The 25,305-nt window shown below is 43.8% G+C and overlaps 1 protein-coding gene across 1 annotated transcript in view; it reads right to left on the bottom strand.

The window, feature by feature from the left end:
• Positions 1-25,305, bottom strand: part of LOC108668829 (streptococcal hemagglutinin) — an 85,130-nt gene that overhangs the window by 54,899 nt on the left and 4,926 nt on the right. The window contains exon 2 of the mRNA XM_047883345.1: positions 2,794-2,826. Within this exon, the coding sequence (XP_047739301.1) occupies positions 2,794-2,824 (31 nt within the window). The 5' untranslated portion in view covers positions 2,825-2,826. The remainder of the gene's footprint in view (positions 1-2,793; positions 2,827-25,305) is intronic.

Here is a 25,305-nt window from a genome sequence, read left to right as displayed (position 1 = left end):
CCCAACAGCCCCTATATACAATATCCCGACACGATAAGTATCCTGGATACGCGCCCCAACAGCGCCTATATACAATATCCCGACACGATGAGTATCCTGGATACGCACCCCAACAGCCCCTATATACAATATCCCGACACGATAAGTATCCAGGATAGGCGCTCCAACAGCCCCTATATACAATATCCGTATTGTAAATGCAAGTATTTTCCCAGTGATGAAGTATTTTTCGCGGTTAAGTATTTCCCAGTGATGAAGTATTTTTCGTGGAAAAGTATTTCCTAGTGATGACGTATTTTTCGCGGTAAAGTATTTCCTAGTGATAAAGTATTTTTCGCTATAAAGTATAGTACTCAGGAGAAATATCAGGTCGTGGGCTGGAGTTGCAGCTGATGCTTGGGCGGAGTCGCGGAAGTGCGGCAGGTTTTTTGAGCGACGCAGTAAGACGATTTTTTAAGAGCGAACCTTTCAAGTCTAATAAGAGCGCCGGCAGCAGCGCTGCGTAAACCTGCCTCGAGCTCTTATCAAAAGCGACACAAGAGCCAGCCGTACTGACGGCAGAAAGAGCCGTTATAAGAGCGACACAAGAGTCAGCCGTAATGACGGCAGAAAGAGCCGTTATAAGAGCGACACAAGAGCCAGCCGTACTGACGGCAGTAGGAGCCGTTATAAGANCCTGGTACTTGTTACCTGGTACTTGTTACCTGGTACTTGTTACCTGGTACTTGTTACCTGGTACTTGTTACCTGGTACTTGTTACCTGGTACTTGTTACCTGGTACTTGTTACCTGGTACTTGTTACCTGGTACTTGTTACCTGGTACTTGTTACCTGGTACTTGTTACCTGGTACTTGTTACCTGGTACTTGTTACCTGGTACTTGTTCCCGCCAGGCTAGTTTTGGATGGGCCTAGAAATTCAGTGCCGGACCGTTTACTTAATAATCTATAATGCGGGCACGAGATATTATTCATGGGATATATGGGGTGTCTCTTGACATACAATACTTCATTCTTACTTTATATAGGATATTGAGGGATGAATACTATGGTTGTTCCTGCAGATGCATCAAAATAAGTTGTATAATTATATGAAAGTAATAAAAGAAAAATAGAAATAACTAACATTCATATTACCTGTCATATACCATAAGTATCATACGCAGTCATTCAAATGATGTTTTGTGTAGTTTGAACAGTTTTATGTATACATTTTTGTTATATTTGGTATATACATAATTTCCACCTATATATACATAATTTCTACCCCAAAATCACGAATTATACAATTGAAAACCATATTGATTTTGGAAACTGGACTATCAATTGCGAAGATTTTTTTACAGCTCACACGGATATACATAGATATTTTTTTTAATACGGCGACGAACGATACTTTTTTCTGCTAGACGTGCGAAGAGCCTGAAGATGACGCTGCAACTGACACGAGCACAACGCTGCATGAAGCATCCAGCTTTTGCGGTACACTGCTGCTGCTACTGCTGCTACTGCTGCTGCTACTGCTGCTGCTGCTGCTGCTGCTGCTGCTGCTGCTGCTGCTGCTGCTGCTGCTGCTACTGCTGCTACTGCTGCTGCTGATGTTGCTACTGCTACTGCTGCTGCTATTACTACTGTTACTGCTGCTACTGCTAATGCTGCTGTTGCTACTACTGTTACTGCTGCTGCTGTTGCTACTGCTGCCTGCTGATGCTGCTGCTACTTCTGCTGCTGTAATAAACTATGTAACATAGAGGCCACACCCAATAAAAATCTGTCGTTTAATAATTGAAATTGTAAGCTGCTCTTGAACTCACTCCTTCTACCCACCGGCGGTCGAGTAACTGGAATGCTGGCTCATTATACCGTAGACTTGCACACACGTGGAATTTGGGGTTAACTAAAGTAAACTCAAGCAAGAACTTCCGCGATGACGCGGACTGCTTTCTCGTCACAAAACAACTACATCATGTCAAATCAACTTGATTAGTTAGAAATATGAAGGCTTAAAAATAATTAAGATCATTTGAACTGGTATTTTCACTTGATAATATCACTTTAAAACGTTTCCTTCTCTGAATTTCAGGTACACATATGAGATAAAGCCTCCTATGTCTCGACAGAGCGCGGCACTTATAGCTGGGAAATGATGATCGACAGCCGCGGCAACAGCAGAAACAACAGCAGCGACGAACAGACTCATTTCCAACACGTATTACTGAGAAAATTCAAATGTTTGGTAAGAATAGCATTACGGAAGCGTAGCTCGGAGCAACTGAAGGAAGCATCGCCTGGCTGTCTTCCGCCGCATGTATCCTACGCAGCAGCAACTTTTCTATTAAAAACTTAACAATTGTTTGTTTTATCTTGGTGCATTTCAGAACTGGTTTGTTCTTACACGTTAAAATGTAGCGTAACTATATTGATCAAAATTGGAGACCTTAGCACTTCAGTGTCCAAAACAAAATAGGAAAACATCCATCAAACACACATTTCAGAATGATACATAATTAGTCTTTCGTACGTTATTAATAATATTATATAATATTTTTTAACTGTATTTGAATTTAATCTAAAGATAAGGTGCTTCGTTAACTTCATAATTGTGAATGAATTGGTTCATAACTTCATAATTGTGAATGAGGGGAGTGTTGGTTATCTTCAAGTTTGAGTTGAATTAAATTAGTATTATATGCTTTCTTCTGACTGTTGAATTTAAAGTAAATATTATTGTAGCAAGAAAATTTGAAAAATGAATAAATTATGTTAAATAGCTAATTAAACAGCGAGGTACTCACGCGCTGGTGTGAACGACTCCCAGGCCATCATACCTGCGGGGGAAAAAAGGGGCTTAGCGAGGGTAATTAAAGGGGGGTATTAAGGGGATAATTAGAGGGTATTGGGGAGGGGAGTGTTGGAGAGGGAGTGTTGGAGAGGGGAGCGTTGGAGAGGGAAGTGTTGGAGAGGGGAGTGTGGGAGAGGGGAGTGTTGGAGAGGGGAGTGTTGGAGAGGGGAGTGTTGGAGAGGGGAGTGTGGGAGAGGGGAGTGATGCACGTACCTATGTATCACTAGGAAATATTAAGTAGTAACGAGCTAAACGGGGTTAATTTTTCACCAACGCAGAAAAGAGCAAATTAGTATATAAGTTTAAGTATCTAAATTCAGAAATGAACATATATGACGCCGTTGAATTACCGGCAACTCATCCTTGACTGTCTTCTTGAATACAGCCTTTGTGTACACTTGTATGTCTTACCCTCGCATCAGGTGAGTCATGGTGTCAGTTTTACCCTCATTCATCTAATGCACATAATTGGCCATTAAGCCATTTATTATCATTGGTTATTCGTAGCACCGCCCTCTGTTGGGCTTTGATGAACCGACGTCCTTGTTTCACAACCCCGGGGCGGGGGACGGGGGGCGAGGGGCTGGGTGCTAAGGGGGGCACAAGCTGTTCATTGTGGCACACTGCAGGGGGGCGGCGCCCCCCCACACACCAGCAACACACGCGCCACACCAGCAACACGCGCGCCACACCAGCAACACACGCGCCACACCAGCAACACACGCGCCACACCAGCAACACACGTGCCACACCAGCAACACACGCGCCACACCAGCAACACGCGCGACACACCAGCAACACGCGCACCACCAGGGTGCATTAGGGCGTGTGGACCATGGCTGACACCACAGCGCAGAACACGCGGTCAACGACCAGGGACCACACAGCACCGCACAGCATTACGCAATATAGCACCGCACAGCATAAAACAGCACTGCACACTAATGCACAGCACAATTGTGCTGATAAAGTACAGCATTGAAGTGCATAGCACCATACACCGCTGCATAGCGCATCAGAATACTGCAACGCTCTTCATGGCACCGCACAGCACAGCAAAAGCACCGCATAGCACAGCCGAGGCACCGCATAACACACAGCAGGACCACCACACATTGACTCGAAATGTTAATGCAAATGATATATTTTGTGATGCTGATGCCGTATAAGCTTAACGTTGAAACATTTTAACGTAAAGCAATTGTAACATATAACTTGATTGATCGTCCTTAATTGTGGCTCAGCTAAATCTTATTGACATATTTTGCCATCGTCCTTTCAAAGGAGGAAGCCCTCGCGAGAAATACCCTCACATCGGGAGCAAGGTTGAGCCAACATGCCCTCGCGTCCGTCACTTGCGAATAGAAACTAATGCTAGAATTAAGTTCAGCAATTCGTGTGGTCTGTTGTGGTCTAATGGGGTCCAAAACGCAATCATGTGGCCTGTTGTGGTCAATGGGGTGTAAGACGCGCTCATGCGGTCTGTTGTGGTCAAATGGGGTCCAAGACGCACTCATGTGGTCTGCTGTGGTCAAATGGGCTCCAAGACGCACTCGTGTGGTCTGTTGTGGTCAAATGGGTCCAAAACGCACTCGTGTGGTCTGTTGTGGTCTACATTCATACAGATCACGTGTGACATTTTTATGATACTTTTACACACCATCGAGTGAATTTTGTGGAAGACGGCTTCTTAGTTCAACCAGCGTCACCCCGAACCTCTGATGAAAAAACGGAGCTTATAATAACGCGTAATGCATGTAGGGCGTCAAACACACATTGTGTGGGCTGTGTGCATCAAACTCATATTGTGCGGGCTGTGTGCTCCAATCAAACTGTGTGTGCTGTGTGCGCCAAACAAGTGCTGTGTGGCCTGTGTGCAGCATTAGTTTGAATGGAGCGTTTGTGTCAGCGCGTGCTCGCTGTATTTTTCCGTGTAGAAGGAAGTGAGCATAAATAAAATAAGTATGTGTTGAAACTACTGAATAGTCTTTTATATCATGTAATTAAACGAGTCACTAATTAAACCGCCCAGCTATTTACCTAACGTACATTGAAGCTGCCCGATTCACAGCTCGTTTTTCATAAAATCTTATCTTTTACTAGAGGGAAGCTACGAGATAAACAGGACGTCTTGCCGGGACAAAAGAGGGAAAACGAGGGCCCAACATGCAGCAAACGAGGGCCCAACACGCAGCAAATGAGGTGCGGAAATGAGGGGCGAGGGTCGGGCCATGCAAGACGATGCCTGAGTAAACAAGGGGAGACTGAGGGCTGCCTCATGAGTGTGAGGGTGAGTGAGTTAGGATATTATGAAGAGGAAATGAGGATATCTGTGAGATCTGGTACAATGTGAGGGAGTGAGTACAATGTGAGGGAGTGAGTACAATGTGAGGGAGTGAGTACAATGTGAGGGAGTGAGTACAATGTGAGGGAGTGAGTACAATGTGAGGGAGTGAGTACAATGTGAGGGAGTGAGTACAATGTGAGGGAGTGAGGACAATGTGAGCAAGTGAGGGCTTGAGTTCAATGTCAGGGTTTGAATTCAATGTGAGGGGGTGAACAAAAAGTGAAGGAGTACTCACAATGTGAGGGGAGTAGTGAAAGACAAAAAAAGACACGGGGTCAAGTGCAAGCACGTTACGGCACGGGCACGGGTATGAGCGCATGCAACGTCGCGGGTACGGGCTGGGTATGGGTACGTGTAAGGGTGCGGGCACGATTACTGGGAGGGGGGCAGGCTGCAGAGGGCGTCTGATGGCCGCAACAGGCGACGCGCTCAGACGAGCTCGCCCGGCGACTCTTACGTGGCCAGCTGACGGCCTACGACGCGACGTCTTGTGACGTAACGTTTGTAGGATCCCGCATCCTGGTATGTATGCTACCTGGTATGTAGGATCCCCATACCAGGTAACAAGTACTCAGTGTAATCCCGCATTAGGAAGCACGCAAAGTGTTCAGTGCAATCCCGCATTAGGGAGCACGCAAAGTGTTCAGTGTAATCCCGCATTAGGGAGCACACGAAGTGCTCAGTGTAATCCCGCATTAGGGAGCACGCAAAGTGCTCAGTGTAATCCCGCATTAGGGAGCACACGAAGTGCTCAGTGTAATCCAACAATAGAGAGCGTCAGGACCAGAGCGAGCCTCTTACCCTCCCCTAATCACTAACAGTTGAGGGAAGAGCTGTCACTCTCACCAAAATGTGCGTGCATCGTAAAGTTGTTGCTGTTGCTGCTGAAGTTGTTGTTGTTGTTGTTGTTGATGTTCCTTTGGGTCCAGGTCATATCAAAAAGCCCGCGCTGCGCAGGAAAGCCACGTACCCGAGCAGGCGGTCGGACCAAAGCTAAGCACCTGAGGTTGTGTAGAGACTGGGTGCTGCCAGCTCCGGGCACGCGGGCAGAATATGTTTTGCGGAGTACCTATAACTGCAGTTCCTTCTTATAATTAATTATTTGCTATATCACTGATAGGATCGCATTTGATTAATATTTCCTGGATTAATTTGAGATTATTAATGAGCTAACTCACCCTGTAAAGGATTACTCTAGGACATAAGGTTTTTTGAAGCACAGGAAAAATTTCTGAATTGTCCGTGGTTACCAAGCGGGACTAGACTAGTGCTCACTGAACCTAGAGCGCCTCTACAGCTGGTTCTAGTGGACTTATACCTAGACGAGCCCTATAGTACCAATTAACCCTAGTTGAGGTCCTGGGAGACTTAGTACTAAGAAATGGTATTCTAGTGCCCATCGATCCGCAGTTTGGGCGCTAGAGCTGCCACTAGGCATTCAGCGACTCACTAGGCCTAGAATTTCTTCTTTTTTTTGCGGCGTTGTGCGCAAGGCACTCGACGCTGCGTCCTGATCTCCCAAAAGCACTTACGTTTATCCCCGCCGCTGTCTACACAGCCTACACAGAGCGCTACGTAAAATCAACCCTCATCGCTATATATACAGTCTACGCCGCTGTCCAGCGTAAAATCAATTCATGTTGATGTGTTCACTTTGCATCTCCATCAATATTTATTTTCATCACAGGAAACAAAATGAAAATGAATATGTATTTTTAGTGTTCTAAGGGAGACGATAAATTAAAAACAAATATGTTGTGCCCAGTAAGTTGAACTCGTGGTTTTAGGTTTTAAGTAAACTTTCGAACAACATGTTGTAGAGACCGTATAACCAAATCTTATGTAGCCTAGTCCGATCACGCGCGTAGAATCAACCCACGTGAGCGGTCGATACGCAGAGGTGCGCGTTGGGCGCCTGAGTGGCGGAGCTAGGCGGCGGTTTATCGGTGGATTATTGCCGCCGATGCGCTGGTAAATGCACGGCAGGAAGACGGTACAAGTGTACACAAAACCGCATTTAGGCAAAATTAACCTCGATATATCCTATTTTACGCATAATTGCGAATGATATTGTATGGTGGAATCTTAGATTGAACCTTAGCTGTAATATTTTCGAGGTTTCGTTGAAATTCACGCAATTTTACTCAGATTGAGAGCAGCAAAAACGGCCGCTAAAACGAATCAACTTTGCAGATAATTCATCATGTAATAGACTAGCAGACAGCGCAGTAGCTGAGTCTGTTAACAGGGACATAAACCTTAGCTGGTCAGGGCGGCGAGAATGACGAGGGCTTTCTCAGAGCAGACGGCCGCCTCCTGTGGACAACAGACTGTAGCTTCATGTTGACAACACAAGACAACCTACTGTTGACTCTTATAGCAAACAGTAAGTTCATAATACAGCTCACTATCCTTCAACTTTTACAGTAAGTTTAGAGAGTGAATATTTCATATGTATTCGAATATTAAATTAAACGACAAAACCACCAGGCATTTACAATCCGAGCTCAAAGTTTTGTTAATAGCTACTATGAACAGTATTAAAAAAACTATGCCATAAACGTTGTAGTGATCGCACTACGCTGCACGCTGGCCAACTGAATCACCATGCACATAGTATTCACTACACTACCATTCACTTTCACGCAATTGAGTGCCCCGTCAACTCATAATTAAACCATACGACACCGGAGTAAGATCGTCGCTCCTCTAGGACAGCAGCTCAGCGGCCGGACGATGGTCGGCCGTCAGCGACCCTCGCGAAAATACGGAAAGTCGCAAACTAATCCGGGATATCGCGACGACGATCGCTTCAGAACACGGTAAGGCATCAATCCCGTAGTGCAGGATCCTGTCGTGCAGAATACGGTAGTGCAGGATCCTGTCGTGCGGGACTCTGCAGTGCAGGATCCTGTATGTGTTGTCCAACGAGATCTGCTTGAATATTCAAGTCCAACGGAGGACTGCCCTCATGCTGGCCCCCTCACGCTAGACAGCCCTCCCGTCCCAGTGTTGTTATTCTTACGATGTCGTTCGTATACGACAGGACGTTGGTCGTGTACGGTGCAGCGTTGGTTGTAAACCGTACGGCGTTATAACCGTATACGGCACGGCGTTGTCCGCAAACGGGACGCCATTGGTCGTATACGGTGCAGAGTTGGTCGTATACGATATGGCATTGGTCATAACCCAATATTCTGAGATATCTAGGGTTAATTTTGTTATCTATGGATTAAATTTTTAACGTGTTACATTACTTTATAGTTACACATAAAGAACAACATTTCGTGACTGAAATAATTTGGAAGATAACATGTGTTGCACTTCTCGTAAATGAAGTAATTTATCTTCAAGTTTTCAAATCGTGCAATTGAAGTTATTTAGAATATAACATGTATCGTACGTTATTTAACTGAAGTTACTTGGAATATAACACATGTTACACGTCACGTAGCTCTCTCACGTAACATCCTGAGGTGATTTGAAGTGAGTTGATGTGAGTCAAATGAGTAGATAACTTAATTCAGACACAGCAATGCCGGATTGAATATATCTTGTTGTTCATGTAAAGTCGGTCATAAGTAACAAGATGAATAAATGTTGGTAATTCTGGCTTTGTTTTGCATTATAATATTGAACATAGCTTGAGTATAGAAGTCGAGAAGTAACTTCTGTACACAGAAATGGGTGAAATAAGGAGTGAGAAAGTTTGTTTATATTTCTATCGGCCGAGGGCAGCGCGAGGGCTGACCAAGGGAAACCTGAAACTCTCCGAGCGCGACGTCTTCCTTGTAGGCCTAAGTGTGCGAGGTAACTGCCTATATAAGGATGCAAACTCACGCCAGAAGGTTGTTCATTTGTTGTAACCTCCGTGCAAGTACAGACTGCTGTAAGCAACGCAGACGTAGGTGACGGGCACACAGATAGAGCGATTGTGACTGCGTGTATCATGTTATTCTTTTGTATTGATATTCTGTTTCCTCTTTTAAAGTATATTTTTAATTCAATCTGTGACCTTCGTCACAATTTAGTCGTATAATTACGGCAATAGATTGGTAGCGTGACAAAGTTATCTCTTGCTTGGCACCGAAGACAATTTAAAAGAGAATATAGAAATTCGTTTATTTAACGCGATATCCGGTGATAAATTAATAGCAGAACTTTGTACGTACCTGGTAGTACGAATATCCGAGCGGGTAAACTCGTGTAGAAATAAATCTCCGATAAAACCTATTACATAAAATGACAGATATTATAATCGAACAAACAAGGACTCTACGAATTAATAAGAGTTCTGCGACACGCGTGGGCGAGTGAAAAGAAAGTGTCCGGCGACACGCGTGGATGAGTGAAAAGAAAGTGTCTGGCGACACGCGTGGACTAGTGAAAAGAAAGTGTCCGGCGACACGCGTGGATGAGTGAAAAGAAAGTGTCTGGCGACACGCGTGGACTAGTGAAAAGAAAGTGTCCGGCGACACGCGTGGAAAAGTCAGACTCAAGTCTAAGTTAAAAGGAGTGGCCGAGCAATAACCAGGCACAGAAGCTGCCTTGGTCACTACTCGATAATTTTCAAGCTCCTTATATTCGTGTACAACAGAACATGCCAGTTTGTGTCAGGATCATGTGTCGTCAACACGAGTGCCTCATAAAGCAAAGCTTTCCCACCAACTGTACTAAGCGCGGTACCACACTCGTCACAACCATCCCTCAGCAGAGGTACAAACAAGTTGCCTGCCGTGCAGCGGCGACGATGCGCATAATATTCGTCAAGTGAGCCGCAAAGCCAAAGCTCGAAATGTCGACGCAGAAGTTAGCGGGCAACTGTTGGCAACTGCGGCGCGCGCTTCGCAGTTTGGCGGGAACTTCGCTAGAACTACGGCAACACTGAATGCGAGGGAGCATTTCGCGGGCCTCCCTACAAATTACTAGTTTAGTATTTGATGAGCGACGAATTTCAGGAAGTTATTAGTTCTAATGATTGTTGGACGGGCTGGGAGTTACTTGGTCGTTACATTCGACAGCTGGGAAATGTTAGAACGTTGCATTACTCGGGCTGAGAGTAACTCGGTTGTTACATACGACAGCTTGGAAATGTTAGGACGCTGCATTACTCGGGCTGAGAGTAACTCGGTTGTTACATATGACAGCTGGTTATGACCTTGCATTAGACTAACTTCCATTAGTTACTTGGATAGATGATAAATTACTAATTAAATCATACGACACGTTGGTATAGACTACGTGAAGCAATTTCACAAGCGCCCTTGTGACAGCCGTCGGTGCATAAGCAATAAATATCGCGTCTTCCCTTCTGTTAAATTTCATTGAGGAACAACGCGGGGGGAGGGGAAGGAGTTAACGGTCTCCTACACTGTCATCAGGGACCTAAATTCTCAGTTTAAATATAAGAATAAATTAAAGAATAGTGATAAACTTACTCAACTTTCACAAAAAAAAATATTCACAAGTTTTCACATAATTTGACGTTGCACAGGTTAATTACTTTATATCTTGGCATCAATTGCACGAGCTTGAATTTAGCAACACGAATATTAAGGACTTTTTTTCAACAGCGAAGACCTCACTTTATTTTTGTGTGAAATCGGACTCGAATTTCGGGAGCAACTTCATCTGTATGCAAAGGCGCCTCTGTATGCATTACACAATGACACACAGGATTGTGTGGCGGCGTATATGCATTGCACATAAGGATACACAGACCACACAACTGACGCTGTGTGGCGGAGTATAAGCGTTACTCTCATATATACGCGGAGGACGATAATTTCACAAATATTTTTATCTAGATAAAGCGTAAGTCGATTTATAAATTTTCAAACATTGAGTAAAAACTATTCGAATAATTTCTATTCAATTCGTTTATATGTTGACAGCGTTGAACTATTAAATGATATTGGACCAAATTCAAAATTTTTCGTCAAACTCAAACCACCATGAAATAGCGTCATGTAAAACGAACGCTGAGAGACCCAGGCCAGCAAGAATATTTTGTGCGCGGCGTAAAACGCGCGCATGTAGACAAAAGTCCGCGGGGCGGCCGCTCGTCTTCTTAATTTTCGAGAATTTCGCCTGGTATAGCGAGGTGGTCGGAAGAGGTGAAAAAGAGGGGCAGGCGTCCTGCTGGAAGGAGGCGAAAGAGGGGCCAGCGAGGTGCAAGACTGCGTAAAAGATGGTCAGGAGAGATGGTAGCTTGCGAGAACCTTGCTGAGTTGATGTATTTTAAATCAGATTGTGAATTCAAGACTCCACTGGGGAGGAATATAAAAAGTATGAAAATTGCACGATTGAGAAGTAAGAAAAATTAAACGGTAATTGGATGTATTATGATAATAATTAGTGTCATGCATGAAGCCGTAAAATTCGATTTGCTTTATATCATTTTTCATCCTCGACTTAGAGTGACGACGTCTAACGCGCATCATGACTCACCACTAACGCTACAATACAACGTGACGTTGCAATTTAAGCCTCCCTAGCTAGTACAATCAATAACTAGCATCCCTCCTTCAATAACTAACGCAGACACTACATTAGCTAACGAAGCACAACATCAAAGATCATAATCGACTAAGTCGTATGCAATTATTATTGTCACTGGATAGCTTGAACCGCGAATTTATGACAAATACAGCATTTCATTATTATTTGTTTGAAATTGAACATAAATAGTTTTGCCTGCATTTTTGTTTTGTGTTTTAATCGTCATTTAAGGTTTCAACATCAGTTATTTTCATATTTCAATTTCCTTCTGATATTGTAATGGTACTTTTAAGTTTCCGAGCTAGCCATGGAGATGAACTCCGGAACGTTTGGCATAAAGATACGTTCCTTTGTTCATGTAAATTCTTTGGGTCTAAATTCCGGATTACCTTGCAATTTATTAGAGTAACAGAAATAAGGAATTATTCTTTTATATTAATCCGAGCAAAGAAATATAGAATAGCGCTATAGTCTTGGACCGCTCGACGTGTGAACCTCGTTTTACTTTCTGCTGAACAAGGTTTGATCGAACTTTAAACGGAAAGTTTTCATATATACAAGTTATAACTCTCACTTGCATATAACTATCTATGGATAGAATTATAGGTTTATCAGTAAACTAATAAGTGTTTGATTGTCTCATGCGTTTAATGGTTAATTATTGGGCATGGCTTTTATAAATGTCATTTTTCTGCATTCAGAGGTTATCAAACAATCGTATAAATAGACAAATGCAAAGCGTTTATCGTTGAATTTAACGAATTCCTGTCCTAACAAGTTTCTATGCGAACTGAATACGGATTAACAAACTTTTGATTAACAAACTTTCATGTCATTGAACACAATTAATGTCAGGTTTAAAATCATAACCTCGTTTCCGGGGCCAGCCAATGAGCTAGGGACGGCCACCTCTCATCCAACTGAACCTCTGCAAGGGATAAATGAACTTCACTTAACTATAACCAATTTGTTTATAGAGGCATCGTTTGAAATGTCAATATAATTTCCGACATCTCGTCCTGGTATTGTGATGTGTTACTTATGGAATGTTCACTAAAAACTTAATAGCAAAGAAAACTCCACAAAAATTCATAGTATCTTTAAAGAAAACGTTTCGGAGTCCAGCTCCATCGTCAGTTCGAAAATTCTAGAACACAGACAAATCAATGATTAGTACAGTCAAGAATACAACGAAAATCCTAAGCTGCAGGAATAGGAGTAGCAGCTGCAGGAATAGGAGTAGCAGCTGCAGGAATAGGAGCTGCAACAGTTGTTTATCCAGCAACGGAGGTAAGCCGGTTAGAGGTTCAGCTCTCTACTGACAGCAGATCTATACAAAACAAACACCAACATCACCACCACCATAACCACCACCACTACCATAACAATCACCGCCACCATATCCACCAAGACAATCACCACCACAATCACCTCAGCTTTGAGCCGCAGTAAAACAACACGCCATCGCAGCTAAAACAAAACATCTGTGGAAAGTCGTAAACAAAACAAATATCGTAAAAAACATACACCGTATGCAAGGAGACTTTGTTATGCCGTGACAGCAAATCCGTTTTCGTATAACTTTTATTTAACGATAAAATTTCAGGATGCAGAAGTTCGAGTATTTATTTCTTGAACTTATTTTGAAAATTTGCGTTGCGCATATCCAGCTCCGAACAATTAGCCTGCAAAATTGCATTGAATTTTAGTATCGGCGGCGCCATATTCGCTGGCTTCCGTGAGCATACAGAGAGGCAGCGGGAGATTGTATTACAATAGAAACGACAAGCTACAACAAAATGTAAATATTACGTGGCATCATAATGAAAGTAATTATATATTAGCGATGATACTAAGATCATCGACAACAACGACGAAAATAACGCTCCACATACAACGTCAGCGGCTACGATAACGCCTCCGAAAAAAACGACAACAACCGCAACAAAACCCAGCAACAACTTCAACGCTTCTAACGCCAACCATCACACTCTACCTAGAGGCGTGCTTTACGCGCATGTTTTTATACACGGCCAACGTTACCTCCGGGACCCGAGGGCGGGACGACCTGCCTATCGACGGCTTAGAGACGGAGGACGACGAAGGCGGCGCATCAGCACGACCATGGACGACGAAGACGACTAAAATTTGTCATAAGGTTCTAAGGTTATTGAGAAACATGTTTATCCATTAAGGTGTTTGCAGACACAAACGTGGTTATGGACGCCACGCATAAACTCCCCTGAAGCGTGCGTGGCACGCGCGTCAGGCAGCATGCTCCGCCCGAGGAGCGGCCGTATGCAGCCCGCACGTAATGGAATCTTTGAATGCAATGCAGAGCTCTGTAGGGAAGTTTCGTACGCAGTTCATACTTTAAGGGCTCTCGGGCATACTTTTTGTACGTTAGTGATACTTTGGCGACACTCGATCAGGTGTCACATTCGCTGTAGGGCAGAGATACTTTGATTTTATCATATGATACTGCCACGCCCGCAAGCAGCTGGGGCAGGGGGATGCAATACTTTTTACACGCTAGGTATCGCGCGCGTTGGTGATACTCAGGCTAATGATACGCTCATGATACGTTCATATTACCGTAATACGCTCATGATTCGTTCATATTACCATAATACGCTCATGATACGTTCATATTACCATAATACGCTCATGATACGTTCATATTACCATAATACGCTCATGATACGTTCATATTACTGTAATACGCTCATAATACGTTCATGACACGCCTACGATACGATACCTCTTCTAATTAGGCGAGAATGCTTCCTCGCACGCGCAGCTTCCTCACGCACGTTATTCTAGCCAGAGAGCAGGCATATTTTCAAACCCAGTTAACAGTTTCCCTACCCAGTTTCCCTAGACACTTTCTTAACCCAGGCGACACTTTCCTAACCCAGGCGACACTTTCCTAACCCAGGCGACACTTTCCTAACCCAGACGACACTTTCCTAACCCAGGCGACACTTTTCCAACCCAGGCGAAACTTTTCTACTCAGGCGGCAGTTTTTCGCAGACGCAGCGTATTTTTTCACCCTGGCGACACCACATTTCAGGCGACGCCATCTGACAACGCAAGCAATCATTGCCTCGTCGTACCGAGCCATTCGACAGCTGCGTCGCCACGTCGTCATATGACAGCTGCGTCGCCGCGTCGTCATTTGACAGCTGCGTCGCCGCGTCGCCATTTGACAGCTGCGTCGCCGCGTCGCCATTTGACTGCGTCGCCGCGACGCCATTTGACAGCTGCGTCGCCATTTGACAGCGGCAACGAGTCAAGCCGGCGCCGAATTTCACGTCGCTGGTAAAGAAGCCACCAAAAAATCGCAATCACTCGCCGCTGGAAGACCGAGACAAGAATTCCAGGAATGCCGGCGCTGGAACAACAGCAGGAATGTTGCTGATTGAGGGCCCACAAAGACGCTCTCTGGAATCGATGTCCTACAATGCATGGTTTTGTTTTTCTGTGGCCGGGAACATCCGTGACAAAGATAGACCAGAAGCATGAAGGAAATGTTCACCAAAGACCTATGAAAGAAGTGTATGAGTTAGAGATACATGCAATCAAATCCTTAATTGCTTCTGAGGACAAAGGAAGGATATTCTTGAGGCCAAACAGAAACATCCTGTTGCTAATAGGAGGAAATCCGTGAGCCGCTACAAGTTGTCCCGATGACGAAAAATTCTTTATGTTCTTCATGAAAGAGATTCTCTTATAAGAGCCACCCAATAAGACCGGTCTCAAAAATTATCTTATGTAACTTTTGATCAATAGAATCCTGATATTTTACATACACTATTTTGATATGAACCTTTTAAGCCCATATTAGGTCGTAGGAAGTGTGTAATTAACCCACAGGTTGCAGCAACTCACGGACCCGATGACCCTGAGCTGCACGAGGAGTTCAGGAATACCAACCGCTGATGTTCTTGAAGGTATTAATACCATTGTCTTGCAGGTATTAATATCATTATCTTTAATACCATTTTCTTGACGGTATTTATACCATTATCTTGGAGGTATTAATTCCATTATCTTGAAGTCATTAATACCATTATCTAGTAGGCATTAGTACCACTTTCTTGAAAGTAATAATACCATCATTTTGAAGGTATGAATGCCATTGTCTTGAAAGCATTAACACCGTTATCTTACAGGTATTAATACGTTATCAATCATATTACAGACAGTACCGGTTGCCGTATCGGAAACGGAATATGATGAAACTCATTGCAATTGAACCTAATCCATGCATCCTGATGCGCGCACGCAGTAATCCACGCGCACGCACCGCGCGCACGCATCAGCCGCGCACAAATGCGTGTACGAATGAACCTTCCTGGAGAACGAACGGAGAAGAGCAACAAACGAAACAATAATTGCTCCTTACGAGTTGCATTTTTCTTGGAATAGAATCTCACTCTCATATAATTTAATTAAGGTCAATAAAAAATCTATTAAAACCAATTTTTATCATTGAATACATTTCTAACCTAATACATTTCATTGAAATTAGAAATAATAGAGAATTTTTTAAATGTCTTTCATTTAAAAAATTCTCTATTATTTCTACTCATCTAAGCATGCACGGAAATTTCAGTTTTGTACGTCGTTTTTGCCTAGCGCAAAATTTCCATTACGATTTTTTCAAAACAAAAACACAAAAATAAACGTCTATTTTTATTGCAGTGAGCTAGCACGCTTGATCTACATTCGAGAATGTAATAATAAATATGATATAATTAATCGCATGTTATTGACTAAAAAGTGAATTGGTATGTAAGTCAATGAAATAAAAATAATATAAACAAATTATATGAGGCACGATTAAGGTGATCCCTGAGCAGCAATTAGCGAAGCTCCGTTGCTTCGCAGGATTGCGAACGTTTCCGGTGCCGCGAAGCACCGCGCGCTTCCGGTGCCGCGCTGCGCCGACCGTGCAAGACGATAGCGTTGAATCTGTCCGTATTTGAGCACCACAGCGTTGAATCTGCCCATATTTGTGCACCGCGAATAGCGTTGAATCTTTCCACTTTTGAATGTCGCGAATAACCTGATGTGGCATTTCAACAGAATTGCGAGTATTCTTGAAACGACAGAGCGATGGCGAAGACTTTTCGTGTCATGAACAGTCCACTAGACAGTAGACCTGCATATCGGGCAGACCCAACAGACCAGACAAAGGCAGCTCCTAGAAACTGATCTGATGACCCGACAGGTCCAACAGACCCCATACTCTCACCAGACCTAGTAGCCCCTAAGACTCAGCAGATCTCTTAGATTAATCACACTTAGCAAACCCGCAAGACCCTGCAGACCAACCAGATCCGCCAAATACGTCAGACACTCTGGACCCAGCAGACCCTATACAGATGCAGACAATCCCGCCAGACTAAGCAGACCAAGCGGCAGACCTACCAGACCAGCAGACCCCAGGTCTGGCGCCGCTCGCCCCGCTACCCCAAACAAGTTCGTTTTTACGGCCTCTGCTGCCGCGGCCACCGGAAGCCGCGAGGCTAAATATACTACAGAGTACCGGCGTGTTGACATGCCAGTTGACATGCCAGTTGACACACCAGTTGACACACCAGTTGACACACCAGTTGACATACCAGTTGACACACCAGTTGACACACCAGTTGACACACCAGTTGACACTACGTATGAGGGACGTATGAGGGACGTATGAGGGGCGTATGAGGGACATATTAGGGACGTATGAGGGACATATTAGGGACGTATGAGGGACGTATGAGGGGCGTAAGAGGGGCGTAAGAGGGGCGTATAAAGGACATAGCGGAGGCTCCTCGATCACTACGCTATTTTATGCCGTCAAGCCAGGGTATCAAGAGTAAAATCTTGAGGCAATCTGACGCCGACTCAAGACGAAGATTTTCTCAAGAACTTTTTGAAGAAGTTGGCCGCATTTTACGCAGCCTATAGACGAATATGAGTAAGTTTTTAAGCAAAGCGCCCTGACATGACTTTCGTGAAGAATATGCAGACTCTTTTTCAGGGGAATTCGAATATCTGAAGAAAAATGAACGTCGTCATTCTTTCCGTGTAGTTTGGTTTGATGTGGATGAGGGTCGCTCGGCTGCCCCTTCGATCCATGAAAATGCAATAAAATGATTCCATAAAAAAAGTTAACAAAAATGCGGCTCGATGCTCAGAGTTCTTCAAAAACCGCAGGATCAAAAGCGGGGAAATGTCCTTGCAGGTCGCGAAGATTATGGCAGAATCTCAAAATATATTTCTCGTCATTCGTGACGTCAGGAGAAGACAAATCGTGACGAAGCTGAAGTTGTAGTAAATTAATTACTACCTCGTCATATGCAATAGCACGAGGAATAAATGGACGAGGTATGATGTTTAAGTGATAAATTTCGTTCCTGAATGAACGTGGATAAGTTTTTTTGTCTTATATAGGGTATTGGAACGGATGCAGCGTGTTGACAATAGTATTTGCAATAGGTAAACTGCTTCAGTACAATACATAAGCCCCGACAATAAAATAGACGAAGCCAGCTTGCCGATAAAAGTGCCGACAACTTAATCCCTTTTTTGTGTTCCCCGGGACCAGGGGGAGGCTCCGGGACCAGTGGAGGGGCCCGGGACCAGAGAGGGGGCCAGGACCGGAGGGGGAACCACGGGAACGGTGCGGGTACGCCGGGACCAGGAGGGGCCCCGGGACCAGTGAAGAGGCCCGGGACCAGGAGGGGCCACGGGACCAGAGAGGGGCCGGTAACCGGAGGGGGTACGCCGGGACAATGAGGAGCAGGGCGGCACCAGGACCGGGACCGGGACCGGGGGCGGCAAAAAGGCGCCGTCACCTCCATCAGCGCCTCAATAAAGCTGCGATTTATCACGCGTTTTTTTTAAATAAAAAGCGAGGAAGCCGTGGGTCCTCCGTCATCGCCGGCACAGGAAATAAAAGCGAGGATTAACCTTTGATATTAAAGTCTCTTTTATTATTTTAGACTGGATTTAAAGATTTAATTGGTCGCGTTTGGAGATTCCTTCAATTCAAATCAAACGCTTTGTTTATCGATTGTTTTACTGCCAAGTTTGTTTGTTTGTTTACTCGTATGCTAGTTTCAATTTATTTAAACGTTAATTGCAGAAAAAAAAAACAATAATATTAATAAAATTATTTTATTTTAATATTTAAATAAATTATTAAGAATGTCATTGGCAGACATTTCCCCTCAACGCTGGCCCCACGAGGTAGGAATGGAAGAGACTGAGGGTACATATAAATATTTAGCAGCGAAGCTGATTAGCATGCTAACACATCAGAGTGATTAGCATGCTAACACATCAGAGTGATTAGCATGCTAACACATCAGAGTGATTAGCATGCTAACACATCAGAGTGACTAGCATGCTAACACATCAGAGTGATTAGCATAGCATGCTAACACACCATGCAGAGTGAATAGCAAGCTAACACATCAGAGTAATTAGCATGCTAACACATCAGAGTAATTAGCATGCTAACACATCAGAGCAATTAGCATGCTAACACATCAGAGCAATTAGCATGCTAACACATCAGAGCAATTAGCATGCTAACACATCAGAGAGATTAGGTTGGCCTCGCGTTAAAGTAATTCAGCAAAGTTTCATATAAGAGTGATTATCATTGATATATAATTGTAAAGAGATTATTACGCGCATATAGTTAAGTGATTCTTGAGGAGGCAAACCTGGCGGCAGCAATGTTCAATGTGTCGGTGAACTCAGCTCCTTGCTGTGCACGGCGTAAAAGTGGGAGTTTAAAATGTTCACATTTATATCATCAACAGTGTTACAGTTTAATATAAAATTTAATTTAAACTTGTAAACGGAAGGTGTGAAATTCGGAGCAAGAATCAATGGAAGGATATAAGCAAAAGCCAATTATAGATATTGGCAATACGGCAAGGGATGAACAAAAAACCGGTGAGCGGAGAAAAAGTAGAGCATGACAGCAATGACTAACAACAGACAAGCAATAAGTGAAAGAATGAAGAACTTTCGAAGCGTCAAAACGATGCTGTAATATTCCTGTGCCGACGCCGCGCTGGGAATAACATAACGCGTTGGTTTTTTACCAATTCCAAGCAGTGACCTTCCATCGGTGCGTTTTTTATGGACGACAAATGCGTCCAATCAGCCCGAGTCAGACGCAATCATGGCGTCCATTCGCACAAAATCCGGCCCCACCGTCCCAAAAAATGGGATAAAAATGCGAGGGACGACAGGATGAAGTCACAAAAGGCGGACAGAAACATTCTGCGACAGGCCGTCAGTTGGTGAGATGGACAGAATGGACGACAGGAAAATATTAGGAGTGACGCAAATATCCATGGATAGACAGTGGTAACAGTCATCTGGGGATAGAGTAACCGATGCATAACAAATGTGAGGATATAAACGACTATTAAATATTAGGATCTTTTAAAAAATTGTCAGCCTGGTGCGTGTGCATCGTACGCAGCAGAACCATAGTCGATATTAATTTACGGATAGGATTCAGTTCGATGCAGGCTCTCGATCTACCTGGTCGAGGGAAATATTTGGTACGTGTTTTACTGACGACTTGTTTTCTTGTATTTACGTGATTTCACGTCTTGATGTGCTTATCGTCGAAATAAAATATTTTACTCGGCTTAATTATCATATGTGCAATAGTAGTTTACTCTAATTTTATCCGTTTTGTTTCAGAAACCGATTTTAATATGAAAGTAATAAGAAGTCGCGTTTTCAAAATCCTTCGTAACTACGAAAGATTTAACAACACAAAAAAAACAGCAGGATGGACTGATGGAAAAAAACAAATCGAATAAGTAGAATGTGAAAAATAGGGACAGATAAACAGACTGACGGACATAAATAGACAGAGAGACGGAGCATTCCAGACGGATGAAGGGAGATGGTGCAGGTCGCAGGCGCGCGGTCGGCAGGATGAGTCCTTAAAGGGACGGACCAAGGGCCCGCCTTCGCCCCAGGCACGAGTGTACTAAGGGCACGGCGGCGTTTGTCCGCACTAAGGGCGGCCATCTGTTTAAATAAGGCGCCGCTGTCACACAAGCGCCAATTACTGGATGCGCCTTACAGGGACCAGGTCGCCACGTAGCAAAATTACAGGCTAAACATCGTCGACCAAACACTTACAAATATTATTTATGAAAACTTAGCACCAATGCTGGTAGGAACCAAATTTTAACTCAACTATGTATTTCTTTCGCCCTTTATTTTGTGAGGTTCTATCATAGATTATTCTGATACTCCAAATTAATAAAGCGACAGGTCACAACGCATTTTAATATTATTACATGAAATATTACAACAAAGCGCAATGCATAGTACAAATTACATTGTATTCTGCTGTACATCCAGCCGCGTTCGATACGTATTCATGGTATGCAAATGACCAGATCGCGGCACACAGCTGGAAATATCGCTTCGTTACCGCGACAATGCCTCCCATCTGCCGCCCCCAGCGGCAAAACTCTTCACTTCGCAGGCCGTCCCCTTAAGCCTGCGCAGGTCACCCCCATAGGGCCATCGCAGGCCACCCTCTTAAGCCTGCGCAGGCCATCCCCATAGGCCCATCGCAGGTTGCCCCCTTAAGCCTACGCAGGCCACTCCGATAGGGCCATCGCAGGCCGCCCCCATAAGCCTGCGCAGGTCACCCCCATATGCCCATTGCAGGCGGCCCCCTTAAGCCTGCGCAGGCCACCCCATATGCCCATTGCAGGCCGCCCCATGGGCCTGCACCTGATCGAATTTCACACAGACTCTATTGCTAAAGTCGCCAGACTGCGGCGGCTATAAAAGCAATACGTTACTCAAAGGTGGCCAAAATAAACCCGGTTAAAAGGCGTCGGAAAATGGACATAAAAGATCACAGGATATAGTGAGGGGATGCATTACATAAAGAAGTTTGTGCGAACGCTTGCACCAAGCACCAAGACGGCTGTAAAATTAGCAGCATTGTCGTGGATATAGACGACGTAAACAATTTATGGCTGTGAATGTCCACAAACTGCAAGTTCAATGTAATGAGATTATTAAGCTATGGTTATATACGATGAAGATCAGTCATACGCAAGGAAATTTATTGCAGTTCTAATAGGTCTTGTATTCATCATACTTTGTAGGGTTATATCCTAGTGCTGCATAACACTAGCTGGTTATGCCACTGCTGCTCAGGATTGATAATTCTTGCTATTTCAGAAGATCCCAATATTTGAGCAACGTTGAAAACATAAAAAATTTATTCTAATCATTTGAAAGAGACCTGTTGAAAACCACAATTTTCAAGGAGTATAGAACTTTAGTATAGAACTCTATATTAGAGTTCTATAGATAGAAATCTATGGGTAACTTTAATTTAACTCTCGATACAAAATGCGAAATATTATTACTTGTCTTCTAGAGTGCATTACGCCACCTGATTTAAAAATTGAATTTTCGATTCAATCTTTTCCTCATGGTTTTCAAACCCTCTGCAATTTTAAGGATCTCATTATTCTGCATCCTCCATCATTCCGAATACCATCGATCTACTAAATAATTTCGAAACTAATGAACGTTATTTAAGTGAGCTCCATTATAACTAAAATTTAGAACGAAACTCAAATTTTTATCTCAGTTTGAAATTTTACACGAGTAAAAATTATTCATTATTGAATGGAATTAAAACTAAGTAATTAAAAATAGACGTTCGATTTTACTCTTTAAAACCTTCCCCGACATTGTCATGAAATTTCTTATTATTTAAATATATAGGTAGGATTGTAATGCAGATACTACCATTGAAATCTCCAGATATTATCTATTATCATTACGTTACTTAACGAACCCCATTTCCTGCATGTAACAATACATTTATCACCTAACGATAAACGAATAATTTCATATGCCTCAATTCCGCTATTGCAACTGCTGATTTCCTCAATAAATTGATTTTTTGACCGATGCACCTCAAAAATTCAAGTAAATCAGGGAAAATGTCAACAGAAGGCATTCCGTGCTCTGCGTAACTTCTGCAATGAACTCATCGTCATTCTTATTAATTATAACAACCGATCGTTGAGCAATCCAGCTCTGCATTGTCTCCCTCTACGCGTCGTCTTTGATCAAAGACATCCTCTTTCCAATGACGTCGATACACCGAGAAGAACTTGCGTTAAATTACCCCAGACTCCACCAGTCTTGGTGGCCACCGCCAGTCCTGTGTTCCCTCCTCCCTCATGCCACTCACCATACACAGTCCCGTGAGGCTCTGCCACCAGTCCACTCCTCCCCCCCCCCCACATGCCATTCATCAAGCACAGTCCCATGAAGCCCCAACCAACCAACCCCCCCCCCCCCCAACATGCCACTCACCAAACGCTTCTATAATCAAGTTGCTGGAACATCCGTAGAGCGCGGCATGGTATCCATGGATGGGTTTGAAGCCATGAATATATCAGGCGGCCATGTTCATTAAGCACCACCAGACTAATTATATATTTCTACCTGAGAACAGGGGTTCGTCGACAAGTGCGTGAGGGATAAGCAAGACATATCTTTCTATAGAATTCATCTGTGGTTATATCCGAGAGATACAATACAGGTATAAGCTAAGACGTCAAACGTTAGGTCGTGGTAACTCTAACGAATGTTACATGGCGGCGTGCTAGTTAGTTACTGGGGGCCTTATTATGTCTCCCAGCCTTTTTATATAATTATGACTTCCGTCTACAAGGTTCTTGTCCTCGTGATACATGTGCTGTATAAGCTGTCTACTCAGCGTCTGTGGCAAGCTCCAGTGACACAGTGGACTTGTATATATAACTAGGTCTGCTTGTAAACACATGAGGACTTTTGTCCATAAACTACTCAGGATAAATATCCACCGATCAATCACTCTATGTAAATTTGTTACAGCGAGGAAAAATTTACCATACATCGAAATTGATGAAAGGTAATGGCTACCATACCATATTTCACAGCAACTCATCGCCATAGAATTTAGGTGTAATGGATCCTCAAACAAAATATTGGCAGATAAATAGCTGGCCATTGAGTGACCGACACTTGATCGTCTCAGACACAATATAGCTGAGAGAGGCTATGCTAGGCTAACTGGACTAAGCTAGGCCATCAGGCCAACTGGCCACTTCAGGTTACTGGGCGAGGCCTAGCTACTGAGCCAGGTTATGTACTGGACCAACTGGGCCAGTTTAGGCTACTGGACCAACTGGGCCAGATTAAACTACTTGACTAACTGGGCCAGGTTAAACTACTGGACCAATTGGACCAGGTTAAAAGTACTGGACCAACTGGGCCATGTTAGGATTTTGGTCCAACAGGACCAGGCCCAGCCACTGGGCCAGCATGGCCTGACTGCGCCTCCAAGTGCAGGCCTCCTGATGACAAGGCAGTCCAGGAGCGCGGATATAACACCTAATTTGCATAGGATTACCGCGGCGTGCCTCATCCTGCGCTGCGATGACCTAATTACGCGCTGCGACAACCGCCATCTCCTGAGTTCGCTCAGACTCATGGCACTCAATCAGAATAAAGTGGGTGTATTTACTGGAATTAACGCATGATGTGTCATTTGTTAAAAACCTCTACAAATATTTATAAGAGAATTTTAGATACAGAATTTAGCTGGGTTTTGACCCACTGTCGTCCCTCATTATCATTTTGATAAGATGATACCATTAGCCTAATGTGCGTACATGGCCTATGAAGAGGGCAAAAATACGGCAATTATAACTCGGCAACGCAGCGAGTTGCGCGCCATTGTTCGCTCCAAAGCCCACTTATAATAATATTTAGCGCGTGACTTAAGCGCCTTTGCATAAAGCCGCGGTGTTTACGAGCACATTTGCATGGCGGCAAGTGGCAGTGCGAGTGGCAATGGCTCTGTCTTATGAGGCCGTAAGCAGACCTAAGACAGCCGTAAGACAGGCAGTTGGGCCATAGAACATAATCTGGGGTCTTCTCAAGCTCGGGCGTGGCAGACGTGGAGATGGTGATGAGGTGGCATGTCTTGCGTGCAGATTTTGTGACTTATTGTGAATATAATGTGATTTGAATGTAGTGAAGTGTAGTATTTGTGATGCATAGTGAGGTATGAACATGTGTAATGTGATGACTTTATGAAGAGTTTTTGTCGTCTCCTTAAATGGCCATGCTGATGCACCGCCTTCGCAGTCGACTATACCCCAGCTGCCAGAGGGCAGGTGATCGATCGACCTGAGATCGATGTCACGAGGGGCAGTCTGACGTTTCCAACCACCAACTTGCTTCTTTCTGATATTCGGGAGGGGAAACGAACGAGCACGACTCGTGCTCAGCAACATATTTAGCCGTCGCTAGAAGATCCCAAAAATAAGTTGCCACGTCTCAACTCTAACGGCTAGGCTGTCAAAAGTCTTGGTAACGCCATGAAGAAAGATCTATCTTGATGAGACTAAACTCTAGCCGCAGCTCACTTATTCTGAGTTATTATTATCTTTCATATCTTCCCTTCCTTTCACAGTGATAGACCACAATCCTGGAAGGTCTCACTGCACCGCATAATATGTGTGATGATATATTATATTATTTAT

This window comes from Hyalella azteca, unplaced genomic scaffold, assembly GCF_000764305.2.
Source record: "Hyalella azteca isolate HAZT.00-mixed unplaced genomic scaffold, Hazt_2.0.2 contig12678, whole genome shotgun sequence".
Lineage (NCBI taxonomy): Eukaryota > Metazoa > Arthropoda > Malacostraca > Amphipoda > Hyalellidae > Hyalella > Hyalella azteca.
The sequence above is the reverse complement of the archived record's forward strand: the minus strand, read 5'-3'. Positions and strand labels throughout refer to the sequence as shown.